The sequence below is a fragment of the Dermacentor variabilis genome, unplaced genomic scaffold, assembly GCF_050947875.1.
Source record: "Dermacentor variabilis isolate Ectoservices unplaced genomic scaffold, ASM5094787v1 scaffold_12, whole genome shotgun sequence".
NCBI lineage: Eukaryota > Metazoa > Arthropoda > Arachnida > Ixodida > Ixodidae > Dermacentor > Dermacentor variabilis.
The window spans coordinates 31,617,205-31,635,773 of NW_027460280.1; the positions used below are offsets into that span (position 1 = coordinate 31,617,205).

Here is an 18,569-nt window from a genome sequence, read left to right on the forward strand (position 1 = left end):
AGTATAATGTAATTAAGAGCATAAATTTTGTAGAGCTGTACTGATGGGCTTCCTCTGTTCTACTTTCTAAATGCAGAGGCATGCTTAATATAGAGTAGGTGCCTGTGGTGATTGCCATCTGGTCACAGACATGCAGGTACTCATGCAAGGCCACTAGTTGAGCTCGTAGTCATAATACCAAATGGTTTGATCACTGATGATGACTACCGTAACACTGCAGCATGGTAACACTTGCTGTGTTCATTCTCACCACACTTCTGTTAGTGTGTCAAGTTTGAATGTGATGTCCAGAAACTGTGGTTTGAAATGGATATCAGTCAATCTTTATTGTAGGATATACCACTTTCTCTTCTCTCACACCTGCATTTATTTCAACCATACTGTTGCTTTGGCTGCCCTCAGTGCTTAGATGGTGAGCGAGTGACCAAGAGAGACTGGTTGGCTCTAAGTTAACACAAGCTTCACCTGAGTTTACAAAAATGAGCCAAATGGCTCTAAAAAGCCAAAAAATCACATTACCAATGAACGCAAAGGAGTAGGTGACAATCTGAATGACGAACTTCATTAAGAGTTGTGCTATTGTCGGTGGATCGTGTCTGAAAAATTGGCTAAAGCGCATCTATGGCCTGAGAAAGTTTGGTCACCTGTATGCATAGATTCTATACTCGGTGGGGCAATGCCATGGTAAAGTTGCAATAATTGAGCAGGTCTAAAAAATGATTGTCCAACAAATCAGTCAGCAACTCTGCATTCTTAATGCCTTGGCACATTACATGGCCAAGACAGCTGCTGTGTCGTAAAACCTCTCATTTTTTGCTGCTAGATGAGTTGCTCTGCAGTGTGATACGTTCACTGTCACATTGAATAATCTGTTGGCCTGATGATAATTTCTTAACTTCCAGAAAGTTTCCTTCTCTGGTGGAAACCGGCAGTATGTCAGGAAAAACCTTCCAAACCCAATGGGTGTGGCTGTTTCTGGCCAGTATGTTTACTGGGCTGACAGAAATTTGCGAACTATCTACAAGGCTAGCAAGTTCCAAACCAACACAACCGGTCCACCAGAGCCAGTGAAGTCTGACTTGAACATGCTGCGAGACATTGTGGTCTTTGACAGCTCTAACCAGCCCCCTGGTAAGTGTTTTTTTGTACAATGCTCAGAGCAAGCAAGAGTAATTTTTTAGAAACTTCAGATCACTGTTCTTTCTAGCCTCATCACCCTGTTCAACAAGACCATGTGATCAGCTTTGTTTCTCCATGCCGGAATCCTACAATGGCACAAAATGGAAGTGTGGGTGTGCCTCTGGCGAGTTGGCAGATGATGGGCGCAAGTGTGACAGTGAGTGGTTTATTCTTACCAAGTGCATTGCTATGGGGATGCCTGTCATTTTAATTATGCATAATGCTGTTTACTCTAGTGTCTAAGGTCTTCCTCGTCTTCACCACACGCCGAGAAATTCGAAGCCTTTTCATGGACCCCCATAAGACAAGTGTGCCATTCCAGCCCCGAGGAAATCTCACAAATGTTGTTGGCCTTGACTTTGACTATGCTGACAAGAGAATGTATTTCACCCGTAAGTAGTCTGTAGTTCACCTTTTCTGCCTTGGACTCTTGGGAACTGGAATGATGTTATTAATATATTGTTTTGCCAGAAATTCGCCCAGATGGCAGCATTTCCTGGGTGAACCCTGACAAAATGGACATTCATGTTGTCTTGAACAAGACAATAAATCCAGAGGGTATTGCTTTTGATTGGACAGCAAAAAAGATCTACTGGACTGATTCTGCCAATCGCAGCATTTATGCCATGAACAGGGATGGCACTCAATTAGTCATGATTGCCCATGTGGAAAGGCCCAGGGCTATTGTGCTGGATCCTTGCCAAGGGTAGGCTTTCTTCTGACTTAAGTCAGTCTAGCAGACATGTTCTTCCATGTGTCACTAGCATGTTCTTCCATGTGAAATTGTGCTCCTTACAAAATTAGGTACATGTACTATACCGACTGGGGACGTTATGGAAACACTGGCAAAATATACCGAGCAACAATGGCTGGTAACAACAAGCAGGCAATTGTGGAACAGAACCTGACCCAACCAAGTGGTCTTGCATTGGACTATGATGATAAGAAGCTTTACTGGACAGATGCTTTAAGGTAAGTCTGCAAACATTTCAAATTTTAGAGCAATAGGATTTGTGTATGGTACATATTTTCAAATAGATGTGCAGGAGAGGGCAAATCATGGAGAGGAAAGCTTTTGACTTATGCAAGTGCATGCAGAATATAGTTGATATAATTTTCATGAGCCAACAATTTTGAATTGTGGATGCTGGTTCTGCATACTTGCCGGGCTCTGGGCTGTCCAATTATCATGGAAGTTTGGGCCCTACTGTGGCTGTCATCACCGTCAACTTAAAACTCCTTGTAAGGCTCTCACAGTGGCCTAAGACAATGAGCATAAAGCATAGTGGTCTGAACATGTGTATAAAGGCACTTTGTAATACTTTTTAGCCATTGCTTTGAGAGATCATGTCTGTTGCACAAGGCTTCACAAATGTTTTGATGTGGCAATGGTAGTTGGATAGTGCACCAGTTTCAAATTTGATGAAGCAGCGAGAAAAAGTGTATGCAGAAAAACCGCATTGCTTTGAAGGGTTTTCATTCAACTCGGAAGTACCTCTCATTAGGTAAAATCCATTAGTTTCTCCGAGTCAGTAGATTCATAAGTCTCATGTTCTTGCATTATGCATAGCATGAATTGACTGGGGTCATAAATTGACTGTAATAAGGGGTAATTTATGCATCTTGCAAGATCGAGGCTAAAAGAAAGCTCGTAAATATTGTCCTCGTATCTATTTTTTGCTTACTATTTCCACATTTTTTTTATATATTGCATGTTTAATCCAACTTATTAAGCAGTAACTTGTGCACTTTTGTTGTCACATATTTGCCCTAATCTCTTAGTTAACTGTTTCAGATTACAGTAAAATGCCTTTATAATAAAGTGCTTTGGGGCCTCTGAAATAGTTTGTTATACAGGTCATTTCACTGTAAAGGCCAGCTCACAATAGAATTGGGACAGAATTATTCCTTCATTATTCCGGTCATTTCGTTGTAGAGGCGTTGGTTGTCGAGACGCTCGACTGTACATATTTAGGGCAACTGCATGTAATACATGAAAGCTGGGCCACTGGTAAAATGTTGCAGCCTATAGCAGTAATTCATACACTTAAACATTATGGACCTCTTGGCCCACTCAAGTTGCTGAAGAACCCCCCTTGGGCATGTTTGCTTGTTTTTGAGGAAAAGTATGCATTGAAAACTAGATCTTAAGCTGGAACTTCCTCAACTAAAGGCATGCTACATTTTCAACTCCCAGCATTATGTTTTAGGTGCTTTATTTATTTATTTTTTCGGTATACCTACATCGCATGCACGGCATTATCGTAGGGGGGTTAAAATACAGGTGGTCCCAATGGAAACATATTCAGCAACATCAAAAGAATACATCAGTAAATACAACATTGTTTAAGCACTGAAATTCGCAGAAGCGGAAGACAAACTAACAAAGTACAAAACAAATTAAGTAACAAAGTAACTAACAGAAAAAAAGTTGCATATATGTAGAGGTGAATAACAGGACAATAAAAGAATATGGCTCTCAATAACATTTTCAATACTAGACGCTGCCATCACTTCATTAGGGAGCTTATTCCAATCGTTAATCGTGTTAGGAAAAAATGAATACTTAAACACATTGGTACGGCACTGATAAGCTCTAATTTTGTTAGCGTGGTCTTTCCTAGATGAAACGTAATGTGGCTCCTTGATGAACAGTGTTTTGTTCATCAAGCAGCCGGTTGTACGGTCATTCATAATCTGTTATCACTAAGAAGGATGGGTGCTGGACAGGAAAGTGATGTCAAAAAAAGTTTATGGCAGTCGAAGTTTCGAGTTCAATTTAAAATTTTTGTTTATTTGATGTTTGTTGTTTACTGATGTTTGATGAACTGGAGAGTGTAGCACATGTAGGTAGGCTGTCAGATATCTCGCACTCCAATATCAAATAAACAGTGTTCATCAGTGACATATATCTCTTTAAGGGACACTAAAGGCAAATACTAAGTTAAGCTAAAGTGATAGATTAGTGCTTGAGAATCTCTAAGGCATCAATATTATCGCGAACACAGCCTTAATAATAGAGAAATTGAGGCAAATGCAGGACATGGTGAGAGACTTCCCCGGGACATTCAAGTACTTGCCCGATGACGAAAGCACTCCTCAGTTAAATTCTAGCACTAGCACTCAACCACTCATTCCAAAAAACATCCTTGTATTGTATCATAAGATGAAATAAAATGCTATTTGCCCAGTTCTATTTCATTTTTAGAAAATAGAACTCATTGAAGTGACCATCGACAGTGATGCGGGCGGTCAAAAGGTTTCGTTTTCGCGCTACTCTGCACCGTCCATGCTTTTGCGTTTCAGTAGTTTCACTATCACGTAGTGCTGCGCTGTTTTTGCTGGCTCGTGAAACTAGCACAAACTGCTAGTCGCAGAGAATTCAACTTCCATGTGATGTTGCGAGATGCCTGAATGGTCTACACCACTTGACCAAAAAGCAGCTGCAGCAGCGAATCCACTGCTCAGTCTTGGCTCGGCACCGCCGTCTGTCGGGCGCCGTTTTACTCACCAACGGCAGCAAAGGGTGGTGATCGTGTATGCAATTTCACCACACCTCGGTTGGGTGGCGGGAGATTCCGAAAAAAGTATTCAGACCTTTCAGATGCACTTTTCTCATAAAAATAACTGTTTTCTTGGCACAAAACAAGCATTGCGAGGTTTCTGGAATGGTATTTAAACAGTCCACACCGACTTAGTATTTGCCTTTAGTATCCCTTTAAGTAGCACTAGTGAACTGCTTTGAACTCTTTCAAGGAAGTCTGAAAAAATAAAATTGTATGGAAACTAAAAAATATAGCCAGAAGTCATTAACCCTTGGTGTACCAAATGCTATAATTAAATGCGCAGCATGGATAATGGGTTTGACAAACCAAAAAAGGAGCAGCAATTGTTTTATAATTTCTTGATATAACACAACTATCAAAACTTCAAGCTATGTGCCTGAGGTAAAGCTCATGACACACTTGTCTAAAGTGCAGTAGTAGTGCACAGAAATGTGCATATTATGTCTACTCATTGATATAAGACAACTTGCTTTGAATATGCACTGTGAGCAAGGAAGGCTGCCAATTCTCGGGCGTCTCACTCTGTAGTTGGCGGGAGCAGCTTCCTTGTATTTAGGACAACATATGAGCCTAGGCATGTTCATGAGGCAGGTCATTGAAAAGAAAAATGCACAGTAATTTCATTGTACTAGTGCTAACATTTGGGGCAGAAACTTGGAGGTTAACAAAGAAGCTTGAGAACAAGTTAAGGACCATGCAAAGAGAAGTGGAACAAAGAATGTTAGGCGTAACATTAAGAGACTGGAAGAGAGCAGTGTGTATCTGAGAGCAAACAGCGAGAGTCAATATTCTAGCTGACATCAAGAGAAAAAGATGGAGCTGGGCAGGCCATGTAATGTGTAGGGCAGATAACCGGTGGATCATTGGAATTACAGAATGGGTGCCAAGGCAAGGAAAGCATAATCAAGGATGGCAGAAAATTAGGTGGGGTGATGAAATTAGGAAAATTGCAGGTGCAAGTTGGAATCGACTAGCACAAGGCAGGCATTTAGAGATAACTGGAAGAGGCACTCATCCAGCAGTGGACATAAATATATGATGATGATGCCAGACAAGTTTCAGCAGTCGTCTTCTGTCGATACGTGTAGCTTATTGCTCACTGCCATGTCCATCTTCATTCACAGCAGAGTGGCGAACCATGTACTCTAAGTAGCAGTGGCCTGCCATATACATGGCAGTTCCGGGAAAAGAAGTGGGAAAGAAACTGTCTCAGCCTAGGAATGTCCGGTAGACGACCGAAACACATCCTGAAAGGCACTGCTCCTGCACTATAGACAAATTCTCTTGTGGCTGTAATTTGAAAATTAATTTTTTCCTGCAAATCACCAATAACCTGTGGCCTTTGATGTCTTTTTGCGGGTGGACACATCCATTTTAACTGTTTGTTTGCAGGGAGAAGATTGAACGTTCTGATTTAGATGGAAAGAATAGAGAGACTCTTGTGTCTGCAACAATTTATCCATTTGCTATCACAGTTTATGAGAACTACATCTACTGGACTGACTTACAGCTCCGTAAGTTGCTCAATCTTGGCATTGTATTAAATGTGCATTTGGTTTTATATAACCCTAACACAGGCACTCTAGTTCTTGCACCAGTGCATATCGCACTCAGTGCAGCTCAATAGCATACAGTGTTTTAGCCCATTTCATCTTATTGTACGTTAAAGCACTTTGCACATGGCAAATCTTTGCATTAAGGAATATGGAACATGTGTGAACACTTATTAAATGAAATGATATAGAAACTAAGCAGCGCTAAACCTCTTTATTATTACATGGTCATTTTCAAGCATGCCTCATTTCGATTCTGCTAGGTTCTACAGTATGTTTTTTTTTTTAACTTTGGATCAAGCTAAATGTTTTTTACCACTTTGCAAGTGCACTTCTCCACATTGCATTTTTGCCCAACTAATAATGGTTGGCCTATTGTTCAAGCAAAGACAGAAGTGTGGGGCGTGCATGCTGTATTGCTCAGTTGCACATGATTTCACCATAGGATCTGTGTCTTCATTTTACGTCTTAGTGTATGTACAGTCTGTACTCACACCAGCTGATTTAAAGATTTGCTGTACCACCATTAGCTCGGTAAGCAACTCTGTGGAAAAGCTATTTAACATTAACAGAAAGGGGGTTTTGTTCTTGAGTGGGACAAAATACTGCAAGATAAGGCAAATAAGATGATTGAGGAAATGTTTTATTTTCCACTAAATGGCTCTTTGGCCTAATGCAAGAAAAGGGAAGAAGGTGTCTTGGAATGGGAAGGCCCACTATGAGAGATGGTGCAAGTGCTATTGTTGTTTGAAGCTTTTCTCTGTGTACATAATTGTAAATGGCATTTTCTTATTTAAACTCAAACTATACTCACAGGGTCTGAAAACTGACTTTCAATTTAATGTTTGCATTTACCTCAACTCTCATGGAGACTGAACAGTTGCAGTGTTGTGGTGGTGGTTAGACTTCCCCCTCGTATAAAAATTTGCAAGTTGTGAATGTGCAACCCATTACGCCTTGTCATGGCTGATGAACCCAGCAGCGCTACCAGTAGGAGACTGACTGTGCAATGCCTCATTATAAACTATCCCAAGCCAAAACATGAATGAAGCATGAAATGCCTTGGTGCATACATATACTTTCACAAATGTCATCAAGGTCTGTGCTGTAATATGCCTGTTCATAGCTCTATGTAGATGTACTATTAGCATCATATGTTTACAGGGTGTGAATCTGAGAAAAAGCTTGGTACGGCAGACATTGTCAGATCCTGACTGGTAGCTTACCATTATCATTAAAAAGAAAGGTGTGCAATCAGTGCATTCTGCTGGTGCTAACATATGGGGCAGAAACTTGGAGACTGACGAAAAAGCTCGAAAACAAGTTAAGTACCGCGCAAAGAGCAATGGAACGAAGAATGTTAGGCATAACGTTAAGAGACAGGAAGAGAGTAGTGTGCATCAGAGAGCAGACGGGGATAGCCGATATTCTAATCGACATTAAGAGAGAAAAATGCTGCTGGGCAGGTCATGTAATGTGTAGGTTAGATAACCGGTGGACCATTAGGGTTATGGAATGGGTGCCAAGAGAAGGGAAGCGCAGTCAAGGGCGGCAGAAGATTACATGGGGGATGAAATTAAGAAATTCGCAGGTGCTAGTTGCAATTGGTTGGCGCAGGACAGGGTAGTTGGAGATTGCAAGGAGAGGCCTTCGTCCTGCAGTGGACATAAAATCGGCTGATGAGGATGATGATATGCTTGGGTATGCACATAACCTGGTATATTCACATTTTCAGCCTATACTTGTTTATACAAATAGCATAGAGTTGTGTGGTTTCAATGGCTGCAGTCGAATCATGTGCAATAAGTTGAAACGAAGTGTTGTCAGGTTGCATAGTAGAAGTTGAGCAAAAACTGAATGGCAGTGAGAAATTACTGCATCTGTGCATTATCCTCCGGTATCAAGTCCTGCTGTACTCTTGTGCAAACTGTAGGGTTGCATGTGCTGACACTTTTTATATGCTGCTGGCTGACGTGTCAGATATTGTAGTGTACTTATGCAATAATGACAGCATTGAAGAAAAGTATTGTATTGCTGCTATTTCTTCTTTTACGTTAATTTAGTATTTGCTCTTGCTTAATGTTGTTACAGGTGGTGTCTATCGTGCTGAAAAGCACACCGGGGCTGGTATGATTGAAATGGTGAAAAGGCTTGAGGAATCTCCGCGGGATATTCATATTTACTCTCCTGATCGACAAAAGTGTGAGTTTCTAGCACTCCCATGCTACACTTACCATAGCTGTGCACAACATACAGGGCAAAAATAATGTGACTAAGCTTCATTGCTTTTTTGCTTTGTAGGTGACAAGAACCCATGCAGTTTACAGAATGGGGGTTGTGCACATTCTTGTCACCAAGCTCCCAATGGCACTATTGAATGTCTCTGCAATTCAACATTTAAGGTTGCCAATGAAGGAAGAATGTGTGTTCGTAAGTATTTGCTGCAGTTTGTAATGCTTGTCGCTTTTTTATAATGCAAGATTTAATGTTTTTCTTCTTGGGTACTAGGTGCTTTCATAACTCAATTTTTGTATAACAAAGTGTTTGGAGTGTGTTGCCCCAAAGTTGACTAGAACTAATTTATCATTTAAGTGGCCACCAAATACTGGTCCTAGCAGATGTTAGATATGATTTGAAATTTTTATGCCTGTTTCAGCTGAAAATGTTTCTTGTGATGACACGAAGTTCGCATGTGGTAATGGCAAATGCATTCCCCGGCTTTGGGCTTGTGATGGAGACGACGATTGTGGAGACAACACTGATGAAGACAAGTCGTTCTGTGGTAAGTTTATTAAAAAATATGTGTAGTGCTTATTGAAAAGGAACTACTTATGCACTCCATTCTTTTTCTGCTCTTACCAACAGCCCAGCATACATGTGGACCAACAGAATTCAGGTGTGGTAACGGCCGATGTATTTTCAAAACGTGGAAATGCGATCATGAAAATGATTGTGGTGACAGCACAGATGAAGAAGGCTGTGGTGAGCTTACATTTATAATTCCTTTTTGTATGTGAATTTTGGGCATACTGTTACATGTCTGAAAGAATTGCTGTCTTGCAGAATACCCACCATGTCCAGATGGAGAGTTCACATGTGCAAACTTCCGCTGCATTCCAAAAACCCAACTGTGCAATGGTGTAAATGACTGCAAGGACAACAAAACTTCGGATGAGAGCCATGCTAATTGTCCAAATAATCGCACATGCCCTGGAAACCACCTCAAGTGTGAGACAACCAACATTTGTGTAGAGCCCTACTGGCTCTGCGACGGTGATAACGACTGTGGAGATAATTCTGATGAGGTAGCCTTGCTTTGCTCACAGAGGACCTGCCCTCCCAACAGCTTCAGGCAAGTTCATTGTTCACGTGTCGCTTCTGTATAAGTGTCTTAGATAAGTTGTTTTCTTTAGCATCTCAATTATATTGCACAGCTGATCCAAAGACTTGAGTTGAAGTGTAAAGCCATCTGTGTGTAGAACGCATCCCATAACAATATTGAAGGGTGCTTCCTCATTGAACATCTAGATCCCTTCTCCATGCTCTGTTCCATATTTAGAAGAGGGCATCTTAGAAATATATACATAAAAACATTACTGTTTTTCTACAGAAGCTCATGTATAAAATCCTGTGCTGCTTTCAGCTTGGAACCAAGAGCTTTGAATAGTGGCTGCCTTTCTGCGTCAGCTACGCGAGACGTTGCCATCACAAGATACATTTAAAATTTTGATGGCATGTGAACTTGTCTGATTCACTAAACACCAATTTTTGAGTTGGTAAATTTTGCACTCTACCTTACATGCACTCTACATTCTCAGCAAGCTTGCAAATGTCAGCATCTTTTTGATAGTGCCTTTTGATATGACCTAGTGGCCACAAAGCAAGAACACCTTTATTCACAAAGCGCATACATTTTATAGGCAGGTGTGACATCACACATTAGATAGTATCAGCGCAGTTTTCATGCGCCACACGTTATCGCATTTCCTTCTATCTAACATTTATTTGTTTATTTTGCAAAGTCCTCATGCTTGAAACGGTCTGGTGGCTTGCGGGTGTGCATGCTGTGCCGTAGCGGTTGCCTTTCGGCTGGCGGTGTAGCTGACCATGCCTCCGGCTGTGACATCGACATTAATGGCGTAGATGCTGCTAACGGTGTCGGGCACAGTCTGTGCTAACAGTTGGGATATGCTGTTGAGCTTGCTGAACTGGATGTGTTGGAGCTGCAGTTGCTGCAGCCGATGACTTGCCCTCTGCTGCAATGTTGCTGTGCTGCATCACAGGATTTCAGAGTGTTGACTCGGGTTCCAGCCTTGCTGCCGGGTCAGCGTGACGTGACCGCAAGTGGTCAGTGTGCGTAAACCGGAGTTGTTCACGCACTTTTACAACATACGCCACAGCACTCACAACTTGGTGCACAGCACCTTCCTCCCAAGAGGCACATTCACCGCGCACAATTTTCACAAACACTTGATCACCAACATCAAACAAGCACTCACTCCCACGACACCTATCTTGCTGTTCTTTGAGTTCCTGCTGCTTGGTGAGCATTGCTCTCGAAAAGTCTGGTTTCAGCAATGCAAGTTTTGTGCGTGGCCGTCGTTTGACAAAAAGCTCAGATTGTGTCTTTCCTGTCACACTACTGAGTGTGTTGCGGTATGCCATAAAAAAACTGTCAATACATTCCTGGAACGAATAATGTGCACCTGACGATTTGTTTTCCAGGACTTGCCTTATCAGAGCACATTTCACAGTTTGCACAGTTCGTTCAGCTGCGCCGTTTGAAGCTGCATGATTAGGAGGAGTGCGAATATGTCTCACGCCATTGGTGGCCATGAAGTCTGCAAACTCGGCCGCAGTAAATTGCGGCCCATTATCGCTTGCCAATGTTTCCGGGAAACCGTAAGCTGCAAAAGCACTTCGAAGCTTTTCAATTGTCTTTGCAGTAGACGTGGACGACATTGGCCATACATCGACCCACTTGGAATGTGAGTCAACAAGAACAAGAAACACATTTGCACTCGTTTGAGCAAAGTCTACATGCACGTGTGATCATGAGCATATAGTAGGATAACTCCATGGATGAAGTGGTACAGGCTGGGCTGCGGGTTGCACTGCCTGGCATATTTTGCATTTCTTTACGTAATCTTCTATGGCTTGGTCAATTCAAGGCCACCAAACAAAACTGAGGACCAGTATTTTCATGTGACTTGTCCCAGGATGTTCATTGTGTAACAGGTCAAGCATGCGATACCTCAGCATTTCAGGGATAGCAACCCGCACTCCCCATGTTACGCAGCCCTGCTCCAGTGACAATTCATCTCGGCGTACGTAATACGCCTTGAGTTCTTCTGAGCAGCAACTAGGCCAACCATTGAGAGTAAAGTCAGCTACACGACTTAATGTCAAACATCATCTGTACGCTTTGGCAATTTCGTTGGCTCTCAGTGGAAGAATTGAAATACTGACAAACATTCTGCCAATTCTTCTTCAGCTGGCACTACTTGAGGCAATCTGGACAAGGTGTCGGCCACATCCATGTTCTTTCCCTTACGGTACCTAAGGCGGTACCTGTAGGCTGCAAAGGTCATTGCCTAGCGCTGCATGCGTGCTGCTGCTAATGCTGCTGTAGGCCTTTCTTCGTCCAAGATACCAAGTAGCGGCTGGTGGTCGGTGTATATTATTAAGTTCCGCCCATACAGATAACGCAGAAACTTTTTCAGTCCAAATATCAAGACCAATGCTTCCCGTTCACACTGTGCATACTTTTTTTCCGCTGCGCTGAGGGTTCACAAAGCAAACGCAATAGGCCTTTTTTCTCCGTCAGCAGTTTCATGAAATATGACTGTGCCTAGGCCATAGGACGACACATTACAAAGCACTCCGATCGGTTTGTCAGTGTCGTAGAACATGAGGACTTTGCTGCTAACAAGCAGTTGTTTTGTATCTGCAAAGGCATCGCTGCATTCCTTTGTCCACGACCACTTTTTATTTTTCTTTAAAAGCCGATACAGTGGCTCAGCGACGGTTGCACAGTTCCTCAGGAGCTTTGAGTAGAAATTTAGCGTACCCAAATATGCTTTTAGTTCTGTGACGTTGGTGTGCTCAAGTGCATCAACAATCGCCCTGATCTTTGCTTCCGTGGCATAAATCCTTTCAGCAGTCACTGTGTGACCCAAGTAAGTCACCAATTCTTGAAAGAAACAGCATTTGTTGGCATTCAACGTGATGTTATACTCGCGTAGCCTTTCAAGGACCCACTCTAGCGTCTTTTGACAGGTAGCTGTGCCAGATCCTGCCACGATCACATCATCGATATAGCACCCTACATGCGGAATGCCTTTCAGTACTTCGTCCATCATAGACTGGAACATTGCGGGTGCACTAGCCACACCATATGGAAGGGGCTGTAACTGGAACAAAGCCATACTGGCGTTCAGTCAAAAATGTTCGTGACTCGGGATTCAGTGCTACCTGCTGATACGCTGCGGACAGGTCAAGAACGCAGAACACTTACCACCTGTAATTGTTGAGTACAGGTCTTCTGGCTTGGGTAGCGGGTAATTATCTTTTTAACACTGGATTAATTGTAATTTTGTAGTCTCCACAGAGCCTAAGACTGCCGTCTTTCTTGGCCACTACCACAAGCAGGGTTGCCCAGTAGTTATTCGGTACTTGTCATAGCATGCCTGTTTCCACCGTATCGTGGAGTTGTTTCTCCACTTTCTTTTTAAGTGCAAATGGAACAGACCTTGCACGAAAGAATACTGGCACAGCGTTTGCATTCGGGCCTATTCTTGCATCAAAAATTTTCACAGTGCCTAGTGTTCGAGAAACACTGCAGGGTATTTTTTCTGCAATGAAACAACTCTGCCCTCTGCAGTTACCTGACCATTCTCACCCCAGTCTAGCTTAAGACGTTCAAGCCAGTTCCACCAAAGCAATGCTGGTAGCTTCCGTCCGTTATCTTTAACTACTACTATTGGCAGCATCATGTTCTGATCTTTGTACACTACCGATACTTCACATTGCTCTTTAAGTATCATTTGTTCTCCTGTGTACGTGTGAAGTTTCACTTTGTTGGGCTGACATGCGATATGGGCAAAATGTGAATCATACACATGCACTGGTACTACACTTACAGCCGCCCCCGTGTCTATTAGCATGTTAAGCGGTTTACCTTCTACCTGAATGTTGACATCAAAAGGCGAGTGCGTCATATTTACAAAATAATACACTTCGTGCTCGGAATCCTTATCCGAACATTCTACTGCATTTGTTCTCTTTGACTGCGCTGCTGTGCACATTTTTCTCAAGTGTCCTGCTTTTGAGCAGTTACGGCACACAGTTTTTGTACCAGCATACACTTGAAGAATGCCCTCTGCCGCAGCTTTCACATTGCGCTTTCTTAAGAACGTGGCTCATTTGCGCCTTTTTAGTCCATTTCTTCGAATGGCTCCTAACTGCATTTAACGACTCCTTCTTGTCCCTTCCTTTCATAAGCGCTGCCTCTCTTGCCGGTATTTCTCAGTCCAAGGCCTTCAGCATGAAGCTCCACTTGCTGCATTCATGTCGGTTTCTGTTGACGCCTATGCAGGGACGTTGCTCGTGTCTCACTGCAGCCTGTCGCACGTTGCAAGCTGCGGTGTCATACTCCCAAAGCACGTACTTGATAGTAAGGCCTTTTCAGTCACCAAAATGCGCCTACTGTTCTGCCGTCCGGTTCATTCGCCGCATTTGCCTACGGGGTTTAAGCATCCTCGTTGCCAGTTGATATGACCTAGCGGCCACAAAGCAAGAACACCTTTATTCACAAAGCGCATACATATTATAGGTAATTGTGACGTCGCACATTAAATAGTATCGGCGCAGTTTGCATGCGCTGCATGTTATCACACTTTTAATTTGGTGGTTTTATTTCCCCTTGCCGTGACAGCAGTTAAAAGCTCAAAACTGGGTTTGCTGTGTGTGTTCTTTTCATTGCACCATTGTTATGTCATTGTGTTATCGTGGTCATCCCAAGCTAGCACCAGCTTCATCCATACCATATAGCGAAGAAAAATGAAACTTTATCCACCACCACTACTGAGGATGAAACTCATGCTCTTATGGCAATGTGCAGTTCGGAGCTGGGTGCACTAACCATAAGTTATCACGCGACACTCATGCGCAGCAATTTGTGCAATTTATGTGGGAGTGGGAGTAATGGCATCTGTGCGTGTATTTTAAAGGCCATTGTGTGTATTACACAACGTCATTGGCTGATTTTTAAAGTTTTATGTGCTTTCTGTCCAGACGTGCAATCCTGCAGGTGGCAGTGGTTATTTGGAAACTTACTAAGTCTCGTTGTGTCCTCATATTAAACTGCAGGTGCCCCAATCACCGTTGTATTCCAGCAACATGGCATTGTGATGGAGATGATGATTGTGGTGATGGTGCTGATGAGCCTGAAGATTACTGCAAAAGTGAAAAGCGAACTTGTTTTGGAGACCTATTTACGTGTGACAATGGAAACTGTGTACCAAGGATTTACATCTGTGATGGTGACAATGACTGCCTAGATAACTCGGATGAAGATGCCCGCCATCAGTGTGGTAAGCTTTGCTTTCTTAAGGCAGTGCTTTCGACTGTGAAGTGTTCAGCTGTTGATTGGAAACTAGTTTAATTTCCTACGATCGCACATAGTTGCAGTTATTAAACATGTTTCATTTTTTAAATCAAATCCAACTATGTGGCTGATCTAGTGACACCCAGGTAATAAGTTTGCATTGCCTTTTTTCTAATATCACAGAAAAAGCATAAAGAAACACATCTTCTAGCGTAATGTAAAGTCATGTGCTGTTTTCCCATTGATATACAAATAAGAGCCTTAAACTAGCTTACCTCTTGTGCAAAGCTACATCTCATTTTAACAAACAAAGGGGTGCTGTGAAGTGATCAGCCATCAGGGCAGCTGCCTTTAATAATGTCTGATATATGCTGATTTCCACGTCCTTTCGGCAGCATCTCTCTTGCTGTTTCAACATATAGCTCTACACACACATTTATGCATGTGGATACACACAAGCAACATATAGTAGTATCACCTGTTATGTGTAATTCGGTATTTGATGTGGTGTCTTGATGTGACCAGCTCCCAAAATGTGCCCTCTGTGTAAGACTCAGTTTCTGTGAATCAATCATGCCAGTTACACTGATGGGCAAATCTGGCAAGGGAAATGGAGGGTCTACTTTGATTTTACTGCTTGTATTTCATTACAACCTGCTTGCACACACACATGTACACTTGCAGATGTACATTTGTACCTGTACACACTATTGAAAATAAGACACTGCCTGCAGTGGCCAGCTGACCACCTGCATATCTTTCTTATATGGTGTGCATATATGTACTGTCAATTTGAAATTAAACACAAGAAGGAAAAAACAAACAAGGCAGTGCATTTCCCTTTCCAAGTTGGCCATTATGCAAGCTAATGGTGCAGTTCCTTCAAAACTGCAGAGTTTTGGTGCTACAATTTGTTTAATGGCCACTTCCTCCAAGATGTCATATCTCTCAAATTTCATGTAATTTCTTTCAAGTTTAATTTTAGTCCAGCTTTCCTGTACACACACACATTCCTATTGATTCTGATTAAAAAATCACCATTTTCGAAGTCCATTAAAAGCAATGTTTTTCTGACTTGTATGTACTTTATGCACAGAGTAAGGTGGTTTCAGAAAGTTTGATATGATGAAAATGGTAAGATGTTGTACAAACAAAGCCTCATTCCCCAGCATGGCTCAGTGGCTAAAGCTTTGTGCTGGTCATGGCTTTGATTCCTGGTTGCAGTGGCCACATTCCAATGGGGGCGAAATGAAAACACATTTGTATACTTAGATTTAGGTGCACATTAAAGAAACCCAGGTGGTCAGAATTAATCTGGGCCCTCCACTGTGGCATCCCTCATAACCCACTGCTTAGTTTGACAGTAGACCTCACAATATAATTAAAACAGAGGCTCAATGGCATCTGTTTTAATGTTTATCTTGTTTCTATATTTGTAATGTGTGGTCATCAAGCCCTAGCTCAAAATATTTCAAACAAAAATATAGACCCTACTGTAAAAATACCTTAATTTTTTTCCGGTATGGTGTACATAATAAACAGTTTGTTATGGGCATGTACTTTGTACTAAGTAAGCCAAACCTCAATATAATGAACTTGACTGTAGAGAATTATTGGATATAACAAAGTAAATATAAAACATTTCTCGCTGATATCAGCATGTAAAGAATATGCTAATAACCAGGGATGTGCAAATAGTAATTTTTGATACAGAATAAAATTTGAGTTTAATAGTGTGAGAACCAAATTTAATCCAACATCAAATATTGTTATTGTGATAGCAATTACATGGCTACTCCAAGCACATTTCCACTGTCGATGTCGCTGTGATGCTGCGTATAAAGTCCAAGTGCGATAACATTGTGGCCGCACGTTGTATGCGGTGAGTGTGAATGAAAGCGTGCGACAAGGTACTAATGATGGTGGCTCAATCTCGCACACATAAGGAAGGCAGGCGGAGAGGAAGCATGTCATGTTCCATTGCGCGTAAGGCATGGAGGGGAGGGGGGCAGTTCTACTCCAGCGGCAGTTGCCTATAGCGCCGCAGATTGCGGCCACACAGGCCCTATCTTGAAAACGATCTGTGATGGGGACAGAGTGCATCAAGTGCTGATAGCTTAGAGTGGGCTGTGTTCTCGCCGCTCAGTTCATGTTGAAGCGAGAGGCAGCACTCAGGTCAATTCACTCGCTGCTGATTCCACACTTCCTCACGCCAGCATTTCTGAAAGCGAGCTTTCACGGTCGAGTGTGATGTGTTCATGTTTGCTTGTGCGTGCTTGACGCCATGATAGTTAATTTAGTTATTAAGTGAATGCTTACAGGTTTATATGGCCGATAAAACTACTTACTTCGTGTAGCTGTCGAATAATTTGCTATCATAATTGATGCTTCGCCTTTCTGGCGAAACTGCAAATAATTTTAATAGTTGTCAAATAAAGAATAATCATTTTCACCATTAATATTAAAACAGTGTCCACATCTTAGTATTAAAAATGTTAGCAAGTTTTTGCCTTTACATTGCACATTATCAAGCATTGTTTATTAAAGGCACAAAATGAGTATCAGGTACAAATAAACAGTTCACATACCCAGAACTCTTAGGAGAGTGCGAATGATCACAGTTTAAAAGGAAGTCTTGCTCCCTGGACGATGTAGTGTTCTCCACTATGCAACTTCTCATGTTTTGATTCTGGTATGGCTTCCAGGATGAAATTTATCAAACCTTTATACTACAATTTTATGTTTGATAGCACACACTTCATGGTTTCAAATATTCAAACACCATTTGAAATATATCCCTATTTATGAATAGTGACTATTCGATTCAAATACCAAATTGAATAGAACGTTATTTGATTAGTTGTGTGAGAGTTTTGAATATTCACACAACTTTACTTAATATAAATATTGGGTCTAACAAAGGTATTTTCTTCATTTCATTCTCTGTATAAGCAAACTCCTGCACTTACACCACCACTCTTAATCATGTTCATGAGCTCATATGTGCAGCTTGCTTGCTAAGGATGATGACCTGCTTCCTCTGTATCATATCTGATAGGGGCGCTGCTGCATGTTTGTTATATCATCTATGGCTTATACTTGTATAAATTTGAATTATTTTACAAGTATCATGTGTGTTTTCGACAAAAGCTAAAACAGTGGCTATATTTGCTTTGTTGTAACTTTTTTGACTTGGTGCATTGCTAACTCTTGATTAAAAAAATCTGAAGAAAATATAGTCCTTATTTCTGCTGTTTTTGACAGTTTATTTAACTATTTTGTCACAATTTTACAGACACCCGTGAATGTGATCCTGAACGAGAGTTCAAATGCACCCAGAATAAACAGTGGGGACGAGCTACTTGTATTCCAAAGCGTTGGGTATGTGATGGAGACCCCGACTGTGTAGATGGTGCTGATGAGAACACAACTGCACACAACTGTCCGGCACCCGAGCCTTGTGACCCCGAGAAGCAGTACCAGTGCAAGAACCAACGTTGTATAAACAAGGACTGGGTGTGTGATCATGACAATGACTGTGGGGATGGCTCTGATGAACCTCGCAATTGTAGTAAGTCCTTGTGCTTCTTTCATAGCTAACTATGTTAAATTGGCACATTTAAGTGCACAATCCTTGTAAGGCCCACCTTTCAAAGATTTCTG

At 41.9% G+C, this 18,569-nt stretch overlaps 1 protein-coding gene across 5 annotated transcripts in view; it reads left to right on the top strand.

The window, feature by feature from the left end:
- mgl (low-density lipoprotein receptor-related protein megalin) overlaps positions 1-18,569 on the top strand; it is a 258,781-nt gene that overhangs the window by 210,126 nt on the left and 30,086 nt on the right. For all 5 annotated transcript variants that reach the window (XM_075677360.1, XM_075677363.1, XM_075677361.1 and 2 more), the window contains 13 exons: positions 903-1,131; positions 1,208-1,336; positions 1,416-1,571; positions 1,651-1,885; positions 1,984-2,151; positions 6,138-6,259; positions 8,390-8,500; positions 8,600-8,728; positions 8,955-9,080; positions 9,164-9,280; positions 9,362-9,650; positions 14,669-14,892; positions 18,202-18,477. In XM_075677360.1, the coding sequence (XP_075533475.1) occupies positions 903-1,131; positions 1,208-1,336; positions 1,416-1,571; positions 1,651-1,885; positions 1,984-2,151; positions 6,138-6,259; positions 8,390-8,500; positions 8,600-8,728; positions 8,955-9,080; positions 9,164-9,280; positions 9,362-9,650; positions 14,669-14,892; positions 18,202-18,477 (2,311 nt within the window). The remainder of the gene's footprint in view (positions 1-902; positions 1,132-1,207; positions 1,337-1,415; positions 1,572-1,650; positions 1,886-1,983; positions 2,152-6,137; positions 6,260-8,389; positions 8,501-8,599; positions 8,729-8,954; positions 9,081-9,163; positions 9,281-9,361; positions 9,651-14,668; positions 14,893-18,201; positions 18,478-18,569) is intronic.